At 41.7% G+C, this 26,060-nt stretch overlaps 2 protein-coding genes across 3 annotated transcripts in view; one reads left to right on the forward strand and one right to left on the reverse strand.

Annotated features, from left to right (window-relative positions):
• Positions 1–6,703, reverse strand: part of LOC137274322 (DCN1-like protein 4) — a 30,631-nt gene extending 23,928 nt beyond the window's left edge. The window contains exon 1 of the mRNA XM_067807465.1: positions 6,638–6,703. The gene's annotated coding sequence lies outside the window, so the exon portion shown is untranslated. The remainder of the gene's footprint in view (positions 1–6,637) is intronic.
• Positions 6,704–6,814: 111 nt separating this feature from the next.
• Positions 6,815–26,060, forward strand: part of LOC137274304 (cytoplasmic dynein 2 heavy chain 1-like) — a 76,676-nt gene continuing 57,430 nt past the window's right edge. For both annotated transcript variants that reach the window (XM_067807440.1, XM_067807441.1), the window contains exons 1-11: positions 6,815–6,887; positions 11,717–11,947; positions 12,328–12,640; positions 13,252–13,515; positions 13,826–14,058; positions 14,443–14,691; positions 15,118–15,191; positions 15,430–15,583; positions 23,499–23,674; positions 25,181–25,376; positions 25,888–25,996. In XM_067807440.1, coding sequence (XP_067663541.1) covers positions 11,756–11,947; positions 12,328–12,640; positions 13,252–13,515; positions 13,826–14,058; positions 14,443–14,691; positions 15,118–15,191; positions 15,430–15,583; positions 23,499–23,674; positions 25,181–25,376; positions 25,888–25,996 — 1,960 coding nt within the window. In that variant the 5' untranslated portion in view covers positions 6,815–6,887; positions 11,717–11,755. The remainder of the gene's footprint in view (positions 6,888–11,716; positions 11,948–12,327; positions 12,641–13,251; positions 13,516–13,825; positions 14,059–14,442; positions 14,692–15,117; positions 15,192–15,429; positions 15,584–23,498; positions 23,675–25,180; positions 25,377–25,887; positions 25,997–26,060) is intronic.

The raw sequence follows: 26,060 nt of genomic DNA on the forward strand, positions 1-26,060 counted from the left end.
GCCATGGCTCTCTCAAAATGAGCTTGGTGCTATGATATGTGCCTATTGTAGCCAAAATAAAATGAACAGTAGTTTCAATGGTGGTGGTTGCAGTAACTTTCGTACATCCACACTGTTTTGAAAGACAGCAATACAGGTATTCCCCCCTACATTTTCCAAACCCCCCTCCTTTGTTTTGTAAGAGGGCGACAAATTCCCCCTAGATTTTCAGTTCTAGAATAGATACTGCTACCAGTTTTGTTTTTCAAAGACTCAGAAGTAGAGTGTAAAGAAAGTACTGAGACTAAATTTACTGACACTGCGTATGTGAACAGAGATTTGAATGTATGACTGTTTGTTTAACAACTTTTTTCCTGTGTTGAACTTGAATAAAAATCTGAGATTTAAACGTTCAGTTGGTAAGGTAAATTTGTAAACATGAGGATTTGCAATCTTAACTTAACTTTGTCAGATTTACTTCTGTGTTTACGGTGAAGTCCATTGGTATGCATGCAGTGCAAAGAGAGTATACTCCAGCTTGTTTTCCTTTCATACAAACTACACATTCACTTAGGAAATTACTTCAAATGATAGAATTCAAGTAGAAAAAAATTACAATACTGCAATAGAATTGCAATAGTTGGTTGCAGTAGAATATTCGAATAGAAAATCACTATACAAAATCATGTAATTGTGAGTACAAAGGCATTTCCACACACTGATCAAAGGATGAAATACAGTTTTCTTTTGGAATTAAGAGGGACAGGGTACTGTCAGTGTCTTTGTGTGTCAAATCAGTATTGCTTAAAACAACTGAAATTCCTCCAAGGTAAGGATGAAACACAGTTTTCTTTTGGAATTAAGAGGGACAGGGTACTGTCAGCGTCTTTGTCACAGTTTGTCCGTCACATCAGTTTTGCTTAAAACGACTGAAATTTCTCCAAGCTATGTAAAACGATTAATACATTTGTCAAATTATGATAAACATCATAAATATTTTCAAGTTAAACTTCATCTCTCAGTTAGTAAAACTGTTAGGATTGAAAGAAATATAACAAATCAATGTACATTTGTCTACTTTGTGGCTTCTGATTGTAGCATAACTGCTTTAGAGTGATGATCGTAAGTATTTAAAATAGGAAAGTGAAATTGATATGTGATTGTTACATACTATCAGAACAGAACAACACTGAAAGCATTCTCTAGATCAATCACATGTAGTGTCAGATAAATGGGTAGGCTGATCAGTGGAGGTTATGGTGAAATTGATCATGAACTTTTGTACTTCTTAAAATGTTAGTCAATCGTCAAAAAAACAAAGGGGCAGATTTTTCAGTCTATTAATCTCTTTACATTTAAGTCACATTAAGGTAGTTCTTAGATGTCATGCCCTGTCAAAAAAACCAAACCAAAACAATTGTAAAAGAGGCTCAATTGGGGAAGTTTTGCAAAACTTATAATGCCAATTCGACCATAAACTGTTCTCAGCATTCTTTATTTGTCTTTATCTTGTCTCCAGACAGTTGGTATTACGCTTAGGCTGGGTAAAACTTGCTGCTGGCTCAATGTTTTCAAGCAGTCAAATCCCAACCTTAGTCGGCTTACATCCATACCAAACTAGACCTACCTCAATCTAAATATGCACAACCCTGTTCTAACTCGTTTTCACTCAGGTCCTCCCATTTGCACAGTGTTCTCACTCCATTCCTAATGTGTGCAGCAATCATAATAGCAATCATGCCCTGGCCCAATTTCTATAAGTACCCAGCACATTCTTGCTTGCTCTCATTCCCATACTCAGTTGAAAGGTGGAAACAACAACATCAACAAACAGATTGTGTTTCTGTGCACAACTACATCCAGTCTTTATGCACACACTTCAAGTCTGGTCTGAACATTTTTCTAGAACATATTGAGTTTAGAGTGAAGTATATCACATGCATCCTCGTGTACGATTCGACTTGTGAAGATAGTGAGTAAAAATGACAACACTTTTCTATACATTTGCTGCTGACAAAACTGACAAAGAAATGTGTTTGATTTTGATGTCACGTGTCTTAACCTAATATTCTGAGATATATACATCTTTTTAGGACATTATCACTTACAACTCAAATCATTCTCTCTTCATGCATTTCTCAAATGCTCATGAGAGTCTGTGGTGTTTCATATTGGTGTAAACTGCCATTAGTGAGCTGAGGTTGTACATGCGTTAACTGTTTTCATGCTTGTATTTAAAGTAATTGTGAGTAAGATAACTATGAGCAATCACTCAACATATTACTAGCTCATGCTTTCAACAAAGTGTATTGTATTTTACCCTGGCATTTTATGCCAAGATATGTGCAGTGTATGAAACTCCTAAAATACCCAGCAAGCCCACAGGACTGATGACTGAGAAATGTTGCTGGCCCTGTTAACATGTAACCAGCCCTGTATGTAAAATAGGAAAGTGAGATAAGGTGTTTAAAAAAATATGTAATTAATGAATTGATATGTGATTGTTACATACTATCAGAAAAGAACAACACTGAAAGCATTCTCTAGATCAATCACATGTAGTGTCAGATAAATGGGTAGGCTGATCAGTGGAGGTTATGGTGCGATTGATCATGAACTTAACAGACATTGTCTAGCTACCACATTTATAATTTTTTTCGAAACATTTCCCGTAGCCAATGACATGGTCAAATGTATACCCGTGGAAAATGTATTGGCCCAAAGGACTGGACAAAAAATAAAGTTACAAGCCAGCTATGTAGCTAGCAAGACAGCACACCAGACAGACACTATTTCATCCACTGATATGTGTACCTTGGGTCTGCTTCAGTAAACCTACATTGATAAACGCTTATTTTTTGACAAAACAACTGTGCACAAGAAAAGTGATCGATCAACCAACAAGTTATTGGTTAATTCTAGATGTTCTCTTAACTGATACTTCATCTCTTGCAGTGCTTTCATTACTGATAACATGTAATACACTGACCTCATCTGACCTAAAATTACAGAGCTCAGCAATTATCCCAGACAAAAAAATTGACAAAAGTGAACCTTTGGCAGGCAACAAGAGTTGTGTTACTACTAGTGAATGATCCTGTGTGTCAGTTGATGCCACCAAAAATAGCTGACTACACAGGAGCAAGTATTGTTTGCAGTTTAGTTGCCTGAAAACACGAATGGAAAGTCTTTGAAATGATATGTACATGCATTTGCTATAAACTTCAGTATATAATAGTTAACAGACATTTACGTATACTGAACATCAAAAGAAATGCAAGTTTTAAGGTGTTATCTCATAAAAGTAAGCCTTCATGTTTATGTCTTCAGAACAGCTGAGCACCATGGTGTTGAACACTGATAACTCGATATCTTAGTTGTCTTGATACATCTCGGTCCCGGTAAAAACCATAATAACCTATCACTATTCCAGTTATCATTATTATAGATGTCTCAATATTTCAAATATCTCATATAATTTCCAACAAGCAAAATTACCCTTTTATATTTGTAATGAAACTCTATATTCACCTACCTTTCATGGACCAGTATCCCTCTGAACTGAGGTTGTTTTTCCCATGTTTACATATGGGATGGCATGACTCAAAGAGATGCTTTTATAGTGTAAACTAATTAGGGCTAATTGAGTTTAAGGTGTCACTTTGTTATTTTGTTTGTTATTTAATTGGGACTGATTAACAAGACGTTAAAGGTCACATGCAACCAAAAAATCAAACATAATTAAAACACATTTATCACTTATTCATGACATATAATATACACTGCTGCTTTTAAAAAAAACAAATAAACAAAATTATAAGCGTACAATCGCGATTCAAAAGTGCAATATTTTGTACTTGGGCTTACTTCTCCCGAAACGAAGCCCTCGGGAGACCGAACCCAGTCATAGCGGGTGGATATGCACTCAAGTGTAACGACGGTTTCCGATTGGCTGTTTCATTTGCTGATATGCCGAGGGTTCATTGTGTGTACAGAAAGATGATCTGTTTGATGGGCATGTTAGAAGTATAGCCAGTCACAAGAAAGTAAGATTCTTTATGGATAACAACTTCTTTTTGTGTAGTTGATGCGTCGTTTCAGTATGGATTCATATACTGCTGTCAAACAAAATCATATACACTAAAACAAGTCGTTATCCATGAAGAATGTATATAGAGATGTTCATATACATGTTCTCTGAATTTTCGTTCGATCCAATCAAAAATTATCTCAGTAGAGTTGGTGAACTGGAAACTGTCGTTCGTCCAAGTACAAAGCAGGACTTGAAGCTGACAAGAGTTTGCACCAGTTTCCGTCAGATCCAGTCATCCGAAAAAAATGAATGTAGTTTGTTTGCAACCCACAGACATAAAAACATGTCATGTGTATCACACGTGCCTAGTTACATAATGTGGCAGACACGGGACTCGGGTGCACGAGTCATAAATCATCTTATTTTCTTTATGTCGTATAGTCTGATAGGTGTTAAGTTCAAATTGCACGTGGTCAATGATTGAAGCTGTGTATTGCATGTTGTCTTTAGCAGACAGACAGGCAGACATATAGGTGTGAATAAACCAGACACTGAGCTTTCTCTGTGACAGAGACTGCTTACCACAATCAACAAGGTTTTTGACGTAACGAGTAGATTATGTACTTGTTTGTGTACACAACCAAGATTAGACTACTGCTCACGACCTCAGACGCTGGGCATGCATACTGTTTCAAGCTCCGCGAACCTATTCACTGCGCATGCGTTATGGACGCAGCGCAGCAGAGCTATTGAAACCAGTTTTCCCCCCAGCGCTGGGGGGAATTTAGTGAAACGTTTGAACTCCGATTTCGCGGGCTTTTTTTTCATCGCGTTTTTTTCAACTTTATAGGTTGAATTGGCATTTTTTATGATTTGTTTCGGTAAGTGCATACCGAAAGGTATCAGAATCTGCAAAGTTGTGTTTTACGTTGCATGTGACCTTTAATTAGGAAGTACTCACAGTTATGACTAAACACTACTGAAAACGGGTCATAGTTTCGAATCAAAACATAATAAGAATATAATGAGGGGGACTTTATAAGGACTTGTCATGTATCAAGAGTGCCTGTCTGTCTAATGTTAAGAATTATTTCATTTGTTGAATAAATTCAACTTTTGTATCATTCAAGGGAGACACCGTAACATGAGCCATATCATATGTCACTGTGATCCCTAACAGTAAAAATGTATGAAAAAACACATGAAATCTACCTTTTAATTTGTTTTCTTACAGAGTGTCCTGGTCTGATGTTGTGAAGTTCAGATAACTTTATATTTTTTCTTGGTCCCATGAATATCAAGACAACCATGCTCAACTGTATATAGTTTTCAGTACAGCAATGGCAAAACAGGGTTTTGAATATGGTCTCACATATATCAATTATTCAATATAGAGATATTTAAGACAAAATGACATGATCATCAAACCAGAAAATATAGAAATGGATCCAAATTAATCTTAGTCACGTTATCCATGGATTAGATATCTGAAAATCAAAGAGTAAACATGGCGTGCTACTACTGTGCTATATTTCTGCTTGTTCCAGTCGAAAATATCAATTAACACATGCACTTAGGTATACTGAAACACTAACCAATTAATATTCACCAATGTGTATAAGTATATAAATGGTTGAACAACCATACATTCAGGTCGACATGGTTGTAATAGAACCATCTTTTCAAGTGACATAATGAAACATAACCATTTACTTTATGGAGTTTGTTTTGGGAAAAATAACACACTTTTTTGCCATGCTGGTAGGGATTGGTGGATTAGATTGTCCTTAATTTGATTACACTATTAGAACTGCCAGTGAGGAAATATATATCATTATAGCTGACATAGTCAGTTGCTAAAAAAACTGTCATAGTTTTTCAAACTTTGAAAGTATATCAGTATATGTAGGTTATGAAAAGACAATTAAGCTGACAAAAGGTTGTTGCAAAAGTGCTTCTGAGATCTTAAGACCTGCTTTTTCTTCTGTGTGCATTTACTTTACTCACTGATTCAATACGTGTAGAAATATGCATCACTAGTCTTTTCAGACTATAAATCAATAATGTATTCACATATTCACTATAGATAAAATACTCACATTTAAAGTTGCAAAAACGGCTGTCTGACGTGTGTGCTTAGATGCTCATACAAATGAACACACAGTATGATAACGATACTCGGTGCTGAATGGATATTGTAGTGGCAAAAATGTATGTGCACGGGTTGCATTCGTGTTCATTGTCCACTTGAATCAAGTCTAATGTTAATTTACTGCTGAATGAATTTTTTTCCTGTTGAGAGTCAGGGTTTGATGCCTCACAACAGGTCATTGCAACAACGAAAGATAAATACTGGTGGTTTGGTGTGAAAAAGGAATTTGTTCAAAAAGGAAATTTCAATTAATATAATTGCTTGACTATGTTAGTGACAGCAAGAGTAAATGACCCCCGTCGAAGGGTCAGGTCAAACTATAAACCCAATTTCTTGCCTCAAATGACTTTGCAAATTAACGACGATTCGCTGTAAAGCAGACGGGTGTTTTATACTGCTGCTAGCATACTCACCAAAGGCACAGTTCAAAAAATTATTTGAAATATTTGAGAAAAACACAGAGGAAGACTTACTTGGCAGATCTCTAGCGTGCGTAACAGGAAGACTATCACTGCGCATGACGAACAGGAACATAGTCCAATGTTTACATTTTGAAACAAATCTTTTTATTGGCTCGTCTGAAAATTAGTCTACACGCCCATTGGTCGAAAGAAATTAACCAATAAGAGTAACCGGCACAAAGTTGTTGTAGTATCCATCGGCATACCGATGCTTGGTGCTGTTGTCATTCATAGATGTCTAACAGAAGTCCAAGAATTGAAGGTATTTTCAGGATTTTTTTGTATGTCAGCAACTCAAATACTTTTATTCATATACATTGAATCCGCAATGGTGTCATCACCTAATGTATGTCCTATGTCATAATGATCTTTCGTTGTCAACACCGCGTTTGAAACATTGTTACAGTGAAACCACACGTCATTTTCGAAAGGCCTACATTAGATGAAGAAATGAGATTGAATAATAATAATAATGATAATAATGATAATAATAATAATAATAAAAACCTCCTATTCGGGAGGTCGGGGTTTGATTAATGTGGAGGCCCTTCATGACAGAATTCTATTGTGCACTTTTGCACATATTTATTTATCGGATGATCCTCTGGTGATGCACGTCAAGACTCATGATGAAAGCAAGGAATTCCACAGCTATTTTAAGCGTGCCAAGGTTGTTCGACACAATCTGAAATTTGAAGTTGATTTTGCTCATGACGATGTACTGCTGGACAGTACAGCGATGGGAGTAAACCAGGTGTAGTCCTTCACCAAGTCTGCTCAGAGTCGGTCCTTTGTGGAGACGCTGTCTGAAAAGCCATTGCACCGAGTGTACATGCAGTGTGTGGAACAGAACGGCAATCCAACCGACTCCTTCGCCTGGTCTCAAATGTGAAACTGAGGGCTTCCTTTTTGCTGCTCAGGACCAGTCACTTCCACTCGGAATCGCCAGAATGTGATTCTTAAAGAAAATATCAATATGAAATGTCGTCTTTGCAATGACTTCACAGAGACTGTCCAACACCTTGTCAGTGGATGCCCTTCCTTGGCACAAACAGCATATCTTAAAAGACATGATGGCATGGCTCGCTGCTTTTACTATCGTCTCCGCCATGCCTGTGGCTTTGACTCTGAGGTCCTTCCATGGTACGACCCTGAACATGTCCAGGGCGTCCTGGAAAATGATGCTTTCAAACTTCTCTGGAATAGGCCAATATACAGTCTGAGACGAATTTCAGCCAACAAACCTGATCTTGTCCTTTTTGATAAAACTAATGAAATTATTTATGTCATTGAATTTTCTGTCCCTTTTGACAGCAATGTGATTGGCAAGATTCAGGAAAAGCATGATAAATATGCGGACCTCGCCTTTGAAATGTCTCGCTTGCATCCCAAGTACACTGTCGTCAGGCTCCCCATTGTTCTCGGTGCCCTTGGTTTGGTACCTCCTGATCTCTTGGCGCAGATCAAGAGAGTGCCCGGGTTCTCCACTGGGAGCACAGCCCTTCTGACAATCTGGGTAATGCAGAAGGCTACAGTGTTGGGGAGCCTCCATATTCTCCGGAAAGTTCTTGGTGGGTTCGACTAGGCAGTGTTTCCTGGGAGAAGTCCCATTCGCTGTCTGGGCTGCGTGTAGAGGGGGCGAGGGCCCTGAGCTGATGATGAGCTTTACCAGCCTGACTGTGCCAGGATCACCCGAACCCTCTCTGCTGCATTTTAATCTTAATCTGTAAAACATAATAATAATAATCTCTGGAATAGGCCAATATACAGCCTGAGACGAATTCCAGCCAACAAACCTGATCTTGGCCTTTTTGATAGAACTAATGAAATTATTTATATCATAGAATTTTCTGTCCCTTTTGACAGCAATGTGATTGGCAAGATTCAGGAAAAGCATGATAAATATGCGGACCTCACCTTTGAAATGTCTTGCCTGTATCCGAAGTACACTGTCGTCAGGCTCCCCATTGTTCTCGGTGCCCTTGGTTTGGTACCTTCTGATCTCTTGGTGCAGATCAGGAGAGTGCCCGGGTTCTCCACTGGGACCACAGCCCTTCTGACAATCTGGGTAATGCAGAAGGCTACAGTGTTGGGGAGCCTTCATATTCTCCGGATAGTTCTTGGTGGGTTCGACTAGGCAGTGTTTCCTAGGAGAAGTCCCATTCGCTGTCTGGGCTGCGTGTAGAGGGGGCAAGGGCCCTGAGCTGATGATGAGCCTCACCCGCCCGACTGTGCTAAGATCACCCGAACCCTCTCTGCTGCATATCTATCTTAATCTGTAAAACATAATAATAATAATGACTCATGATGAAAGCAAGGAATTCCACAGCTATTTTTAAGCTTGCCAAGGTTGTTGGACACAATCTAAAATTTGAAGTTGATTTTGTTGATGGCAATGTACTGCTGGACGGTACAGCGATGGGAGTAAACCAGGTGAAGTCCCTTACCAAGTCTGCCCAGAGTCGGTCCTTTGTGGAAAAGCTGACTGAGAATTGCATCGTGTTTACATGCAGTGTGTGGAACAGAATAGCAATCCAAACGACTCCTTCGCCTGGATGAAGTTGGCTGGTCTCAAATGTGAAACTGAGGGCTTCCTTTTTGCTGCTCAAGACCAGTCACTTTCCACTTGCAATCGCCAGAATGTTATTCTTAAAGAAAATATCTATATGAAATGTCGTCTTTGCAATGATTTTACAGAGAATGTCCAACACCTTGTCAGTGGATGCCTTTCCTTGGCACAAACAGCATATCTTAAAAGACATGATGGCATGGCTCGCTGCTTTTATTGTCGTCTCCGCCATGCCTGTGGCTTTGACTCCGCGGTCCATCCATGGTACGACCCTGAACATGTCCAGGGCGTCCTGGAAAATGATGCTTTTAAGCTTCTATGGAATAGGCCAATATACAGCCTGAGACGAATTCCAGCCAACAAACCTGATCTTGTTCATTTTGATAAAACCAATGAAATTATTTATGTCATTGAATTTTCTGTCCCTTTTGACAGCAGTGTGATTGGCAAGATTCAGGAAAAGCATGATAAATATGCAGACCTCACCTTTGAAATGTCTCGCTTGCATCCAAAGTACACTGTCGTCAGACTCCCTATTGTTCTCGGTGCCCTTGGTTTGGTACCTCCTGATCTCTTGGCGCAGATCAGGAGAGTGCCCGGGTTCTCCACCGGGAGCACAGCCCTTCTGACAATCTGGGTAATGCAGAAGGCTGCAGTGTTGGGGAGCCTCCATATTCTTCAGAAAGTTCTTGGTGGGTTCGACTAGGCAGTGTTTCCTGGGAGAAGTCCCATTTGCTGTCTGGGCTGCGCGTAGAGAGGGCGAGGGCCCTGAGCTGATGATGAGCTTTACCAGCCTGATTGTGCCAGGATCACCCGAACCCTCTCTGCTGCATTTTAATCCTAATCTGTAAAACATAATAATAATGAATTGTTTCTTTCAAAATCATTGAAATAATCCCAAGTATTCATAGTACAGTTGTATTTCATAATAATCTATCCCTTCATTCATCCAAACTGATAACATGAAACCAGCAGAAAGTAAAATGTCGCCATGGAGCTAATTTCAAAGAGTTGCATGAAAGGAATCAGGAATTGTGTCACCATACTTTCTGGACAAGGTAATTGCCCACTGCAATACCAAGAGGCAGCCAGTGTTCAATAACTCATCAATTACCATGGTTAAATGTTGTAATAGTTCTGTGAAACCGAATCCAGTTGTGATGTATCGCGACGTCACACGTTTCTGATCATCATATGTTTTCGATTGGCTATTATGATTCCCATTTATAACGCGATAATGCGGGAAGATCTCATGAGAAGCATCCTGCATGTCAACAACACGATCCCTAAATCCTAAAATTCCTAATTTGTTTCACCTGCATGGTTTACATACTACCTTACAATATCACATTACTAGTCATATAACCACGCTGCTAGATATATTTTCATGGCATGGCAAAATTGATTACATTAAATCGGAATTAAATTGCAAAATTCATTTCCAAGCAGACACTAGTGCCATTTAAATTATTTTGCCTCTTGAAGGCTATGAACGCAGAAAGGCCAGATACCGGCAGTGTAATTATTAGGCTCTAGATAATAATGATAAGTTGTAGCTGGACGGGGAATCCTATGACTTTCCATCTCATGTGGTAATCACCACGGTAACTGACATGGGAAATCTACTTCTGCAGGTATATTGTTCTAGGCTACAGCTAAAACTGTTTTAGAGCAAATCAGAAAGGGAAATTCCTTATCATTTCTGCAATCTGAAATGTTTGACTGTATAGTGTGAGTTTTTGATACAAGGGGCATCTCATACTATCACAACAGTGCTAAATATATTCAGCCAACGAAAGGATCGAAAACATATGACGTCACGTCCAGCAAAACATTGAGATTGCTTCGATAGAAGTGGCAGCTTAATGATAGAAAATGTGTGATATGCATGGGAATATAACAGTTTACGAAATAAACATCATCTTGTCTGAAGGTAGGCTGAACGATATTAAAAGATTGTATTTATTTTTCATTCACGAAATATTTTATCGTTATCTGATCGAAAACACGTTATGCTAGGATATACCTGTAAATGGACCACTGACTGAATTAATTATAGATATGCATATATTGACATTTTGATAGCCATTGACAAAAATGTCTGAAGATTGTGTGATCACCTACTGTAATGTTTGTTTTGAAAATTCTTAGAGATTTGGAATGTTACAGGTCTAATCTTTTTGTCAAAACTACTACCAGTAGCTTTAGAAAAATATCATTACCAATAAAACTATCAAATATTGGAATATTGTCTGACAGACTCTTTTGGTCCATCCTTTGGGAACAACCTTGAGAATAGATTTGCCAACCAACACTGTCTGATAAACTGATGTGTACCTTCATTAAGAACGAAACAAATATGTATCTTAAATCTTTGAGATTCTTAAATCTTTGAGACTGGACCCAGTAATACATGGGCTAGAAAAAATCAGTTAAAATATGTGTATCTTGTGTCTTGGAGTTGGAAAAAGGTCTAGCATCACCAGAGAAAGTTGGAAAAGCTCATCATTTCATGATTTCAGATAAAATGATCTTATGACTCTGGAGGCGATTCCATCAAAATGCCAGGTGACTCAAGAAAAGAATTTATCTTGGCAACAACAGCCAATTATTTCTCCCTGTCCTTGGAGAATGTACAGTCATTGCAGAATTCTTCAGCTTTAAACTCATTCCTTGATGATGGAAATGCCCCTATCTTGGCTGCTAAGATTGATGCAAGAGGTGGAAGGAAGTCAGTTGAATTTCAAAACAGAGTAAGTATATAATGAGTGACATATAAACGACATATGCTTCTTAATCAATTTTTTCATGATCAAATTCCATATGTGACCATGGTAACATGCCTGCATTCATTTTGTATCAGTCTAATGTCAGTAAAATACAGGCAGTAAACGTGACCTTTCCTTATGTTCAACCAGTTTTACCTTTAGGTAGATAGCTATTCTGTGAAGAACTAAGGTGATTGTGGCTTTTTAACTTTCAAATAGACCTTTGAAAGTCTTAGCACTAAGATAGCATTGTGCAACTGGAATCAGAGTACAGAGTATTATTGCAGAGTAACTGAAATCAAAATTAATGCCTTACCCTTCTTATTGTGTGGTATTTTTATTCTAAATCTATGTATACCATTCAGGTTGAACCAAGTGAAAACAAGGACCAAGTTATTGTTTTCTTCAAAGTCCGTCCTGATGTGATCACTCCAGACAATGTTCACAGCAACATTGTTGTGTCATCCATGGTGGATTCCCCACTCAGCACATTGTTCCATGTTGTGCAGAAAGTGTATGCACCTCTGCTACTTCAAGATGGCAAGTGGTCACAAAACCTTGACCCCAAAGTTCAGAGTCTGTTATCTGACCTTGAAGCAGGTCTCGGCAGTGCAATCAGGAAGCAAGACCCTTCTGCACGAAGCAGAGCTGGTGACGGTGGGGATGACAGTCTGGGAAGTAAGTGTGAAATGCCAACACCAAGATGTCATTGGTTATGCTACTTTTAGCAGAAGATGTCATTGATCTGGAAATTGTTGACATGGTGAAGTGACTTGTCTATGAATGATAGGGTAGAGTGTAATTTAGTGTGCACAAGAGATTTTGAATGGTTTGTGCATGAACTTTGTGTGCCAGTCCTACCCTATTACCAGAAGTATGTTTGGAACAGGCAGCCACAAGTTTTGACACATGTTGTACACTTTGAGCAAGGAACACTGCCAATAGCTAATTGTTCATATTCCTTCTGGATAGGGCCTTTACTTCATTTGTTGGTTTAAAACGTGCTACCACAGTGATGTGTTGACATATGTATTAAAGGGTAATGCGGAGAGGTGGGATAGTCTTGTAGTTGAAATGTTCTCTCGCCCTTCCAAAGACCTAGGTTTGATTCCCCACATAGGTACAATGTGTGAAGCCAGTTTTGCTCAGAAGGCTTAACACCACACTCACCCATCCTCTCTCTCTCTTTCTTTCTCTCTCTTTCTCTCTCTCTCTCTCACTCACTCACCCACTCACCCACTCTGGTGTTGCTGGTATTGTTGTTGATGTCATTTTGCATTTATTCACAGGTATTCTTAGCCCAGTGGAGGAGTTTCAGTACTGGGATGACATATCGAGATCCGCATCAGGCAGAGATGCGAAAGACCGAGCTGCCAACTTTTGTGATTTATTCAAGCCTATTTCAAAGGAATATGGCGGACTGGATGCCATGTCTTTACAGGATGCACTGGAACTGGTGGAAGTTACCCAGGATACACTTGATGATGTGTGGAAACAGACTGACTTTGATCCATACCCAGAGGCTCGCATGAGGCATCTCATGGATATCATTGGTAATGTTTAAATTTTAATACATGTGTTATGTGGTTAAGTGGTATTTTGTATTCATTGATAATGTTGGTAACAGCGTTATTCGTTTGTTACCATGTGTACTTGGTACATGGTTATCCTTCATCCTTCCTACTCTACATGCCTTTAAGTATGTGTCAAGCTGTAATGAGACCAGTAGAGATCTGGATTAGAATTGTCTTCAGCAACCCATAATTGTTGTAAAAGGCTCATATTCTCTTGTTCAACGAACAATTATGCAAACAAATCCCTTCTTTCCTTGTCTCACACTCTATGAATGTTGATGTGTTTCAGCTGGCTCCCTTGGTCGTTATGTCCAAAGGAAACTTTCTGAGGAGGATTTGTGGACTGGTCACTTTAGTAGTATCCGCGAGGACATGCGGTCTGGCATCACTGTGTGTGAGAGATGGCTGAGTGTGTGTGAAACACTCACTGTACAGTTCTGGCGCCGATATGGCCCTAATCCTTGGAAAGGAGAACGCTTCATTCCTGAGAATATGAAGAAATTGGTCACACGGCTGGAGGAGGTAGGTTGAAAAAGGATATGACATCCTTTTCAGTTTTCCCTTTCTTCCTCAATTTTCAGTCTAATGATCTGTAAATAAGGTCAAGGTAATCAGTAAAACGTCTTAGAGATGAATTGAATGTCAGCCTAACCAACAACAACAAAAAAAACGGGGTAAATTGGAAAAAAATGTAATGACTTTTAACAATAATACTACAGTAACACGAATTGAATACAAAACTATCCAAAACCAGTGAATTGTCTGTTATGAGCAGCACTAATCTGGCAGTTGAAATTTGAAAGAAAAAACAAATCCGACCACCTGTATGGAATTATATGCAGGTAATTTTCTTGTCAACTTGTACAGCATAATTTGGTTATTGAGTTCTACTTTGCTTCTGTTTAGATTCTGACTCTCAGGACAGTTCATGAACAGCTCTTGAGACTGTTGGGTGGGCAGGATGAAAAAGAGTTGAGGACAGCGGATGCCTTCTCGCCATTCCTGGGTTTGAATCCACTTCAGTACAACCCCTACACACAGCCACTGTGGGCTGCAGCTGTTGCCCAACATGAGAGGGCCATGGCACCAGCAGAACAGAAACTGGCAGGGAAACTCAGAACGCAGTTCCGTGCGCTTGATGGTAACCCCCAGCAGGTTGGTGTTAAAGTCTTTGACTTTGACTGTGACTTAGTATTAGGAACCAACCATTTCTTCTTTTGTGGATCCATTGGAGAAAATCAGGGTTGTATCGCAAAAACGGGAGAATATGGCTTTGAATAAGGCCAAGCCTAATTGAAGTCACCATTCTTGGATGGGATACCATATGGTCTTGGAATTGCCATGGGCACAAGTCATTATATTAAGTGGCTGATTTCCATCATTTACATGCAGTCTCCCTGGGCAGGTTCATGTGTAAGGTTCTAAAATATTGACCGACCGCCAAATTGTTTTTCATTTAAGAAACTAAGCCAATACCCAACAGTATTTGTAACTTGTTCTTCTATGGGACTGTTGCGGTCGTAGTTTTGTAGTTTGCTATTTTTTGAGGTTTTGTCATGATTTCACACTGCAATGTTTCAGATGCTAAGAGAATTTCAGCGATACAAGGATCTGATCCGGAGGCCCACGATCAGCAAAGAAATGGTGTCAGAAAGGTAAATGCCTTTAAAAGAGCATAGTTCTTTATGAAATGTGTTAATGCCCAGTGTGTACTTCAGTTATTCAAACTACCTTTTCTTTGTATAAGAAATGACTTGTGCCTTAAAAGATGTGGTGGTGCATGGGTTAACTCAATATCTGACCACCTGATTCACTTCAAACTTTCAGGTATTTTCTTTTTGTTACTTTGAAGTGATGATGACATGTTATTGATGATTTGGCTTTGGTTTCCAGAGAGACACTGCTAGGTCAGCTAACCGTCAACATCCGTCAGATCAGTGATGACTTCAACAATCGTACAGGGGGGCGGGGCAAGGGAATGCCAAAGGGCAAGAACCTACCTGATGTTGTCAACAGTATCATATATGTCAGGCAACTTGAGGCCAAGGTTTGTCTAAATGAAATATATTTTTAACTTACCTTACCATAGGTCTTATGCATATTACCTCTAGCTTCGCTAAACGAGATCAGACAGTCGTTGATTCGCCATCCCCTCGATGGCTACCTCATGTAATCTACGAATGTAGTCACGGAAGTGACGTGATCTCTCCACTCGCGCGAGAGCGCAGAATCCAAAATTCACTTTTACCTTTAGCGTTCGTGCGAACGGACGTGTTGGTTTGCAGTTTTTTCCTACTGTGTGTAGTTTCAATAAAGTTGCTACTCCTTGGTAGGTATGGTTTGTATCCCCTCATTATGTATCAAAGTCAAGTCATACAAGCATTTAATGTGCTTACCTTGCTACCTCGTGTTGTTCTTTTCTCACTCAGGCATGGCTTGTCCGTGTCGTAGGTGAGAACGGTATGGCGTCCATGGGGGTAATTCATCTTGTTGGTTGTTTGCCCGTCATGTTTCTGCCCATGCTTGGTCATTTTCACTTGTGTTTTCGGTATTTATCATACCTTTTTCTGCCATGAATTTCAGCGTAGCGAAGGCAGCCATTGTGGTTGTTGTTTTTCGCTGCCCCGCACTTACGGGTGTGTCTATTTTTTACGTAGGGGTGCAACTACTTTCTACATTTTTGTGTAGGGGTTTTTTCTCCTAGTATTGTATCAACATGTCGTCAAGTCTTGGTTTCTTGTCTGTTACAGTTTCTGTGTATGACTCGACACTATTGTACTGTCTGCAAGGGGCAGAAGTCAGCCAAGGACCCACATCCCTGGTGTCCGGATTGTGCGTCCGCTGTTTGCTCCATCGATAATCGGTGCCTACACTGTCAAGCGTTATCTCTCGCCGATTTCAAGACCTTTTTGGCGGTTCGGAGGAAACGTTTTACGCAACGTAAGAGAAGAATGTCGTCGCCAGCGTCTTCCTTTGGATCCTTACCTGACGACCAGGATCTACCACCGCCTTCAGTACCAGTATCAACGCCTAGTGTGGGGCGCTCATCTATTACGCCGGCGCGCTCCTCTCCAGAGCCTACGCGTTCGGACGCCTTTGTAGATTTATCTCACCCGGATGCCTTATCCCATCCTGAAGTTCAGAAGCTTCTGCGATCTCTCTTGACACCGGGCGCTGCTGTACTCCCTACCTCGTTGTCTACACCTTTACCAACGACAGCGCCTAGACTTACGCCAGCGCCGTTGCCTGTACCAGCGCCTCTGCCTGTCCCGGCGCCACTGCCTGTCCCGGCGCCTTTGTTTACATCAGCACCGGTGTTTTCGTCAGCGCTTATTCCGACGCCAGCGCCTATTCCGACGCCAGCGCCTGTACCAACGCCAGCGCCAATGTTGTTGCCGGACCCTGCTCCTATAACTACTTCTTATCGAAGTCTAAGAAATCAGATTATAAAGTACACAGTCTGGATTTTGCCGACAACGGGGCGGTGCTAGACGATTCAATTAAGAGGTTGTCAAGCTCAACTCCGTCATCTTACAGAGTTCAGGATTCAAAGCTAGCAGCTATTGATACAGAACTGAAACGTATGCTCAAACCTATCTCGGCGCTTGCGTCAGCCACCTCCGCTGCAGCCTTGGATTTGTCAGAGGATAATGCCTCGAGGGTGGATCATTTAACTACCATTTTTGCTTGGCAAGGCAGAGTACTCCATGACCTACTTGGACATTTACGCGCGGCGCTAGCCATGACTACTACTATGCGCCGATCTGGATTTTTAGATGCTTGTTCTTGGCAAGAGGAATTTAAACGTCAACTACTTCGTGCACCATTTACGTCTAAGTTCCTCTTTGATGAAAAGATACCGACGGTGTATAAACAACATGCCGAACTTACTAACACGGAAGTGGCGCTGTCAACTTTCGAGGCCTTGGGCTCTGCATTTCGTGGCCGAGCCAGGGGTAATGCCAAGAAAAGATATGTACCCAGGAGAGAGTCTATCCGTTCCTCGTTTGGGAGGGGACGAGGTCGTACCAAGGACTCAGATGTCCAGCGCAAGCCTCAAGAACGCGGCAGGGATGCCCCAGCTACGTCCGGTCGAGGTAGGGGCAAGCGTCCCTACTCCGGCCGCTGAAGCCATGGACTACTACGACTGGGACCTCCCACCCCCAGTCGTACCAGTTCATCCGACCCTTGTAGGTGGGAGACTAGGGATCTTCTGGGCCAACTGGACATTCCTGGAAGACCCGTTTGTTTGCAAGATCCTGAGAGCCGGCTACAAGCTACCACTAGCCAGAGCTCCGCCGTTGACTACCACTCCCCTGTCACGAGTGTACTCAATAGATCAACAGGTACTTATACTAGAAAACATCAACATTTTATTAACAAAACATGCTATAGAGATAGTGTCAGAACCCCATCACTCCCCGGGGTTCTATTCACCCATCTTCCTGATACCCAAGAAAGGTTCCACCAAAATGCGGATGATTCACAACATGGCGTCTTTCACAACCTGTATTTAGCCGAGCCCCCGCATTTCCGAATGACGTCACTGGATCAGATCCGAGCCAAGTTGTCACCCGGAGCTTGGATGGCCAGCCTAGATTTACAGGATGCTTACCTGCACGTTCCTGTATTCCCACGCCACAGGAAATTCCTGCGTTTCATATTCAACGGAGTACACTACCAGTGGCGAGTGCTGCCGTTTGGAATTTCTACGGCCCCGTGGCTTTTCACTCGGGTCACTCTGCCTGTCACCCGGTTTCTGCACCTCCGGGGGATAGACTTCGATCCTTACATCAACGATTGTTTTCTAAATCACTGCAATCCTCAGTTGCTACGCAAACAACTGGACTTCTCCACACGCCTACTTCAGCAGTTGGGATGGATTATCAATATCGAGAAGTCGCAACTGGAACCAACGCAGGAGTTAACTTTCATTGGGGGGTTGTTCCTGACTCGGCTCAATCTGGTCAGGGTCCCTCCCGATCGATGGCAGAAGATTCTCGCCTTTACGGATCGAGCTCTGTCCCTACCTCTCACCCTCAGAGAATGGCAGTCTCTGTTGGGCTTGTTGACGTCGGCGCAGGACCTCACCCTCAGAGGACGGCTTATGCTGCGCCCACTACAGAGGTTCCTATTACCATTCATTCGAGAGACCGACCTCCAGTCATCAGTTCTTCTACCCCCGCACCTGCATCAGTACCTAGGGTGGTGGACGGTAGAGTGGAATGTCTGCGCCGGTGTTTGTTTGACAAGCTTCAACCACGACCACGAATTGTTTGTAGACGCATCCCTCTTGGGATGGGGCGCTCACTGGAACGGCCAGACAACCTCAGGGCTGTGGTCAGACGCCGAAAGGGAGTGGCATATCAACAACCTGGAGATGCAAGCAGTCATCCTAGCGGTCCGCCACTGGCTACCGGTTCTAACAAACTCCAGACTCCTGGTAGCGTCCGACAAGTCTCTATCATGGGAAGGCCTGGACGCATATGCATTCCCTCCTCCAATCCTTCTCTCGGATGTAATCGCCAAGATCAGACTGACGCGGAACCTCCGACTGCTTTTGGTCGCACCTTGGTGGCCAGCCAGATCGTGGTTTCCCGATCTTCGACGGCTCGCCAGCGGAGACCCTTACAAACTTCCAGAGTGGTTGCATCTGCTTCGACATCCACACAGTCGACAGCTGCATCCGGATCCACTGCGATTCCATCTTCACGCATGGGTCATCTGCAGAGAGCATTAAAGGCTAAGGGCTACTCTGCGCACGTGGCGAACGTTATAGCTCGCGCGCATAGAGTTTCTACCCGTTCTTTATATGACGACAAATGGCGCTCTTTTGAGAATTTTTGCGCACGAAGATCTCAAGATCCCATGGCAGCATCTCCTCAGTTTGTGGCACAGTTCCTTCTCTACCTACGGAACTCTAGACATCTCAAAGGCAGTACCTTAGGCACCTATTTGTCAGCTTTGAATTCTGTCCTTGCTATCAAGTCAGATACACAGATCTCCAAGATACCGGAACTTATTGCGCTTCTCAAAGCTTTCAAGCTGGAAGACCAGAAGGCCAAGTTCCTTCCTCCAGCTTGGGATCTTAATGTTGTCCTTCAACATCTCAGAGGGCCGCCGTACGAGCCATTAGAAGAAGCCTCCTTTGAACATCTTTCCAAGAAGACGGTTTTCTTACTATCATTGGCAACAGCGGCTAGAGTCAGCGAGATCCATGCTCTTGACGTTACTCAGATCCGATTTGAACAGTCAAGACACGGACGTGTTCATTTGGGTTTGCTTTGGGATTTTGTGGCTAAGAACCAGCTTCCCGGGCAGCCTAACAGGCTATTTTCCATCCCTCCTTTGTCTACGATCCTGGGTCATCATGACTTGGAGGAGGAGCTGCTATGTCCAGTCAGGGCTCTCAGATGCTATATTAAAAGGTCAGCCTCTAGGAGACGATCCCGCAAAAGGTTATTCATTCCCTTTGCCATGTCCTGCAAAGGCGAAGTAAACAGAAATACTATTGCCCTCTGGCTCAGATCGACTATCCTGGCGGCCTATGACGACAAGCACCTGCCTCATCCGGTAGCAAGTAACCCGCACGAGATCAGGGCCTTGGCGTCTACGATGGCCCTCCATCGGAACTGCACAGTACCGCAGATCATGGAGGGCTGTTTCTGGAGGTCATCAACTGTCTTCGCATCCCACTACTTGAGGGACTTGGCAGTTGAAGACGTGGAGGGGTTACAGTCATTTGGTCCATTGGTGGTTGCTCAGCAACTTACCCGACCATCCGCCCATTAGGTAACTACACTTCTACTTACCTTTGGTCTTAAGATTAACCTCACCCCCAGGGTGCGTCGGTTTTTCTTTAGAGTTCTATTGGGTTGCTCTTTGTCCTGTTCCAGGTATTATCCTGAGACCGTTGACATTGGCTTTCCCGAGTTCTCCTGATGCATGTGCACTGTTTGCTGAGGGATGGTCCTCCGGAGTCCACACCACCATCCATCTGTCGAAGCCATATGCATAAGACCTATGGTAAGGTAAGTTAAAAATTTATTAAAATCTAAATATTTTAGATATTTAAATACTTACCTTACCATAGGGCGATGACTCCCTCCCAACGCTGGATGCTCCTCCCCACTTTGGACTCTTCGGACCTTCCGGTTGACGGTAAAAGTGAATTTTGGATTCTGCGCTCTCGCGCGAGTGGAGAGATCACGTCACTTCCGTGACTACATTCGTAGATTACATGAGGTAGCCATCGAGGGGATGGCGAATCAACGACTGTCTGATCTCGTTTAGCGAAGCTAGAGGTAATATGCATAAGACCTATGGTAAGGTAAGTATTTAAATATCTAAAATATTTAGATTTTAATAATATTGCCATGGCCATGATAAACGTTTTGAAAACTCCAGAAATACTGTGTCCAAGGAATAGTAAATGTTTCCTTATCCTGACTTGTGCTTAATTGCTTATTGCCTCCCTCTATGCAAAGATAGTGGAACACTTGAAATTCATTGATGTTCCATTTTTTTAAGCAGACATACAATCACACGTACACACAGGAAGCCTCTCCATTTCCTGCCACATTGGTCACTTGACCAGCCCTGTTTGTCACTCTCTGCTCCATCGCCTGAGGAGATGGTTGGAGTCAACTTGAGTCCCTGTACAGCATTTAATATCCTTCTATATTTAGGTCCTTTACACAAAATTTACCGGTGTATATCTTTGGTATGTATTGATTATCATTATGATATAAAATTGTGGATAAATTTACATATTTTTATGTTGTTGAACATGTGTTTCATCATGTGATATTACATTTCCAGTGATGAAATCATGCTCCTGGTGTAGGTTATGGCTCTTCCATATTATTACGTCCTACTTTCACAATTATTTGTTCCTCCATTGTTCACTGTGAACTTGCAGTTGGTAAGAATTTTGTTTGTGTTTGTTTGCTATTCAAATACGTGCTAAAAATATTTTCGCAGACTCTCTTAAGTAATGTCTGGCAATTGTCTGACTGTTATTCTGGTAGGCATGTGCTACTGCTGATATTCAGGTTTATAGTGAATCACCAGACATACCCTGGGGATGCCATCGGGATGGATGGAGACCATGTCCTAGTACCAGTTGAGGTCGTCCTCAGAATTGATGTCATCTCAACCAAAGAAGTTGAAGTCATCTACGTCTTCCAAGACAGAAGAAGATGCATATGCTGTGCACGTTCCCGTTCATGAAGATCTTCACCATCCGCTGTATCATCTCAACACAGTTTAGAGAATGCACCCTTCATGGACTCTACAAGTGCACAGTTGCTCATGGGAAGAAATGAAAGCTTACATATTCCCACCTCCAGTCAATCAAAGGTCTTTGGTAAAATAAAACAGACAGTGATGCTGCAACTGACTTTCATCACACCTACTGGCCAGGGAGAGAATGGTTTCTAGTACTCATCGAGGAACTAGGACAACCATCACTGAGACTCCCAGAATGGTAGAACCTACTCATTGATCCCCACACCAAACAAGCGCTCTGACATTGTTCCAACTGCATGTATGGATCGTATCAAAGTCTGCTTGAAACATTGAGGATATTCAGCTAGAGTGCCAAAGGCAGTTACCTTAGCTCTACTTAGATCTACTTGTTCCTTATTCGATGATAAATGGATGTGATTTTAGACGTACACCAAGCAGAAGAGTTTCACTGCAGCGAAAGCCGCATATCCTCAAGTAGAAGACTATTTACATCACCTATGGCACACTAGAGTATTTAAAGGTGCTACTCTATTGACCTTCTTAGTGGCACTTTGTTGTCACCAGGAGACCTGGGGTCAAGCTGACAAAAGTGCTGGTTTTACTTGCCCTGCTACGCTTGTTCAAGTTGGAAGACCAACAATGCAAATTTAACACAACAGCTTGAAGCATGAATGTTGTACTTCAACATCTCACCTCTGACACTTATAAGCCACTAGATCAGACATCCTTTGAACTGTTAACACAGACACTCTGTGGAGTAAAATGTTTGAGAGTCCATGTGCACATCTCAAACATACTAACATGAGTGGTTATGACCCTGTACTCGTAATGAATATACTTGTCTTGATAGGACCGAATTACCACTGTTACAGTTCCCGAAGGGGGTTGGGTGGGGGGAAGTACTGGACATACTTACATAGAAGCCAACAGAATCCAGCGTGGTCTTGACAGACCAGCGGATTCTGTAAGCAAAAACACATGAGTCAGGATAAGGAATAATATGTAATTTTTTAGTAAAATTTATATTCTATACTTATCCTGACTCATGACGTCAAGCCCTTCCCTACTGCCCCACTCAGACACGTTAGATTCCCTGCAATTCATGTCGGGCTTATGGTGAGAGTGACAAACAGGGCTGGTCATGTGACCGATGTGGCGGGAAACAGGGAGGCTTCCTGTGGATGAGTGTGATTGTATGTCTGCTTCAAAAGAAAGCAGCTTCAGTGGATTTCAAGTGTTCCACTATCTTCTCATAGAGGGAGGAGATAAGCAAATAAGCATGAGTCAGGCTAAGTATAAAATATCACCCAAGTTTAATAATTACACCTTGAACTATGAGGGGAGGTGAAAAAGTTCGTAGAAATGGCTTCCTGAAGTTGTGAAACAGCAATGCTAGCAATATTACATACATTGATCATTCATGAGATGTGTGTGAAAGTTTTGTGGAAGTAATTTGCCAATGATGAACTCAAGGGGAGATCAAACTTGACTCCCTTCATACTTATGTCTTTTTGCCCATTAAAACATGCCATGATGTAAGTGAAATACTATCGGAAGATGCTATTCCATAGTTTGTGGAACCTTTTAAACAGCATCAGATGGCAGCTTGTCTCCATGTTAGAATGTATTCATTACACATGGACCTCTCAGACCACTTCAAACTTTAAGCATTAAGATATCTTCCAGTACAAGGAACTATTTCCTTCTTCTAGGTTGATGAGACAAAGCAAGTTGCTGAAGCACTGCTTGGTGATCTGACTGGATTTGACAAGTTCCGTCGGGATGCTACCGAGCTGCGTGATGAACTTGAGAGCTGGAGGAAAGATCAGTTTGATGAGTGGACACGGGACATACAAGCTCTTGTAGAGGACACAAGACAACCACTTAGGTATGTTAAGTGATTAGCTCTGTCAGCTCAATGCATTTGTATTCCAGGAATCCCTTGACCATGAATTTGAATCCTTGAATCGCTCAGGCTATGAACATGAGTTATCATCATGTCATATTTGGGATTTCACTTTCTTAGTAAAGTACAAAATTTAGTACTTTTTTGGTTGAGTCCCATCTGGGATTCGAACCCGCACCTAATCGCCAGCACACAAAGTCAGCCGCCTAGCCTGCTCAGCCACCGTGACTTCCACAAAAATGAAATCATGTAATCATAGCTTTCAGCCATGGGAGCCGTGCCAATTTACACTCATCAGAGGGGTACACAAAGTACGCAGTCTAGACTACCAGTTGTCCGACTTTCATTTTTGTAGAAGTCGCGGTGGCTGAGCGGGCTAGGCAGCTGACTGTGTGCTTGCAATTAGGTGCCTGACTCTGAGGGTGCGGCTTCAAATCCCGGATGGGACTCGACCAAAAATGTTCTAGAATTTGTACTTTACTGAGAAAGTGAAATCCCAAATATGGCATATGTTGCATTTGACCACTTTCTAAATGGCATTGTCTAATCATGGGTTTGCATTCTTGAATCACACGGGTTATTATGTATAGGAGAAAATATGCCTCCGAGGTTTTGGTAGACAATGTAAAACCGGAGGAGAGGGATTTCCTGACCCTGATGGTCTTACATTGTCTAGCAAAACCAAGGAGAATGGTGTGTATATATATATATGTATCAGCCCGGTGGCCAGTACGGTAGATTGTCTGCCTACGAATATGAGATTGCAGTTCCAGTCCCACTTGGGAAAGCATTTGTACTTTGAGTTTAATCTGGAACTATATTTTTCAATTGATTTCAAACACTCATGTATCATTTGATTGTTCATATAAAGGTAGGATAGGTAAAATCTGGGAAGCGGTCTTACTAAGGAATAGTAAAACCTGAGAAGAGGTATTTCTAGCAAAAAGTATACCTGTCCCTCCAAAACAAAAAGCTCAAATGCATTTGTTCTGGGAAAACAAGAGATGACCTTATATATAGTGAGAAGCACACTTCAGGTTTATATTTAGAGTATCAGCAGTGTAACGGTCCCTGTACACAGGAAGGACCTCACTTCAGCATTTCTCCAACATTAAACAGATGCTGTTATGTTACTGACTAATGCAGCATTAATGAACACACTAATCTAGTAAATGTGTTGGTTATGACTAATCAGTTTTGTTGTAAGTCATTTCTTGGCCACCTCTGTCACCCTAAACCTCTTTTTCTGAGTATATCATTGAACATGAAAGATTCAAAACACGATTAGTACATGCAAATCTCCTCATATTTAGCACAGAATTGGCTTGGAATGGCAAGAGGGGGAAAAAGGGTTTGAAATAGGCTCATGGACACTCTTTCTCAGAAAAGAGGCAGTTAGGATGACTTGTTTAGTAACTAACGGTATATGAAGTAGATTTTAAATGAAGCTCCCTGCGAAATTGTAACAATGTACAATTTCACATCTAGCTTGGAAACAAATGGTCGCCTTATGGAGTTGAACCAGAAGGATGGCAAACTACGAGTCAACTACAGCGATCGACTGGTAACTCTACTGCGTGAAGTGAGACAACTGTCAGCCATTGGGTTTGCTGTGCCAGCTAAGATTCAACAAGTGGCCAACACAGCACAGAAGTTCTACCGACATGGAGTCATTCTTAAGCAGGTAGGTTGAAGCTGGTCCAAGCTTTTGTTACTGCCTTTGTTTCTAATACATGTAGACATCTTCATATGTTTTGATAACTGAGACGGAAGACTTTTCAAAAGGCAGTGCCAGCATACATCTCCCAGTGATGGCTTTTATGAGCGTTTGTGGTTGAGATCTTGAAGCTCTAACAGAAAGGACTGTTTGATAGAACACTCTGTGTTCTCTTTTGCTGTTTTGTTTCTAGTGAGAAACTGTTGAAAAGCCATAGCCATGCCAGAAACTTATACTCTTAGGTTTGAACCCCAAATTCTCACTGATACTTTTTACTTGGATAGACAGCACCAAACCATTGATGCTGTCACCTGCATTACTGAGTTTTCCACCTCTACCTCAAGCTGACGTCATGAAATGTCTGTACTGCTTCCTTAGTGAACTGCTGTTCAGAGCAGCAATAACCCACACTTGTTGATTCTGTCGGGATGCCAATTTAATAGGGAACTAAAATGTCTTCTTTGTTATCATGCTTCAGGTTGCCCACTTCTACAATACCATCGACCAGCAGATGATCGCCAGCCAGCAGGCCATGATGTTGGAGTCTGCTCTCGCTTTTGAGAAACTCGTCAAAAATCCTAAAACAGGTAAAAACGTATACTAACTGATCTTAATATAACTTTGAAACAATGGTGCAAGTGTCCAAAAACA

Source organism: Haliotis asinina, chromosome 2 (genome assembly GCF_037392515.1).
Source record: "Haliotis asinina isolate JCU_RB_2024 chromosome 2, JCU_Hal_asi_v2, whole genome shotgun sequence".
In the NCBI taxonomy this organism is placed as follows: Eukaryota; Metazoa; Mollusca; class Gastropoda; order Lepetellida; family Haliotidae; genus Haliotis; species Haliotis asinina.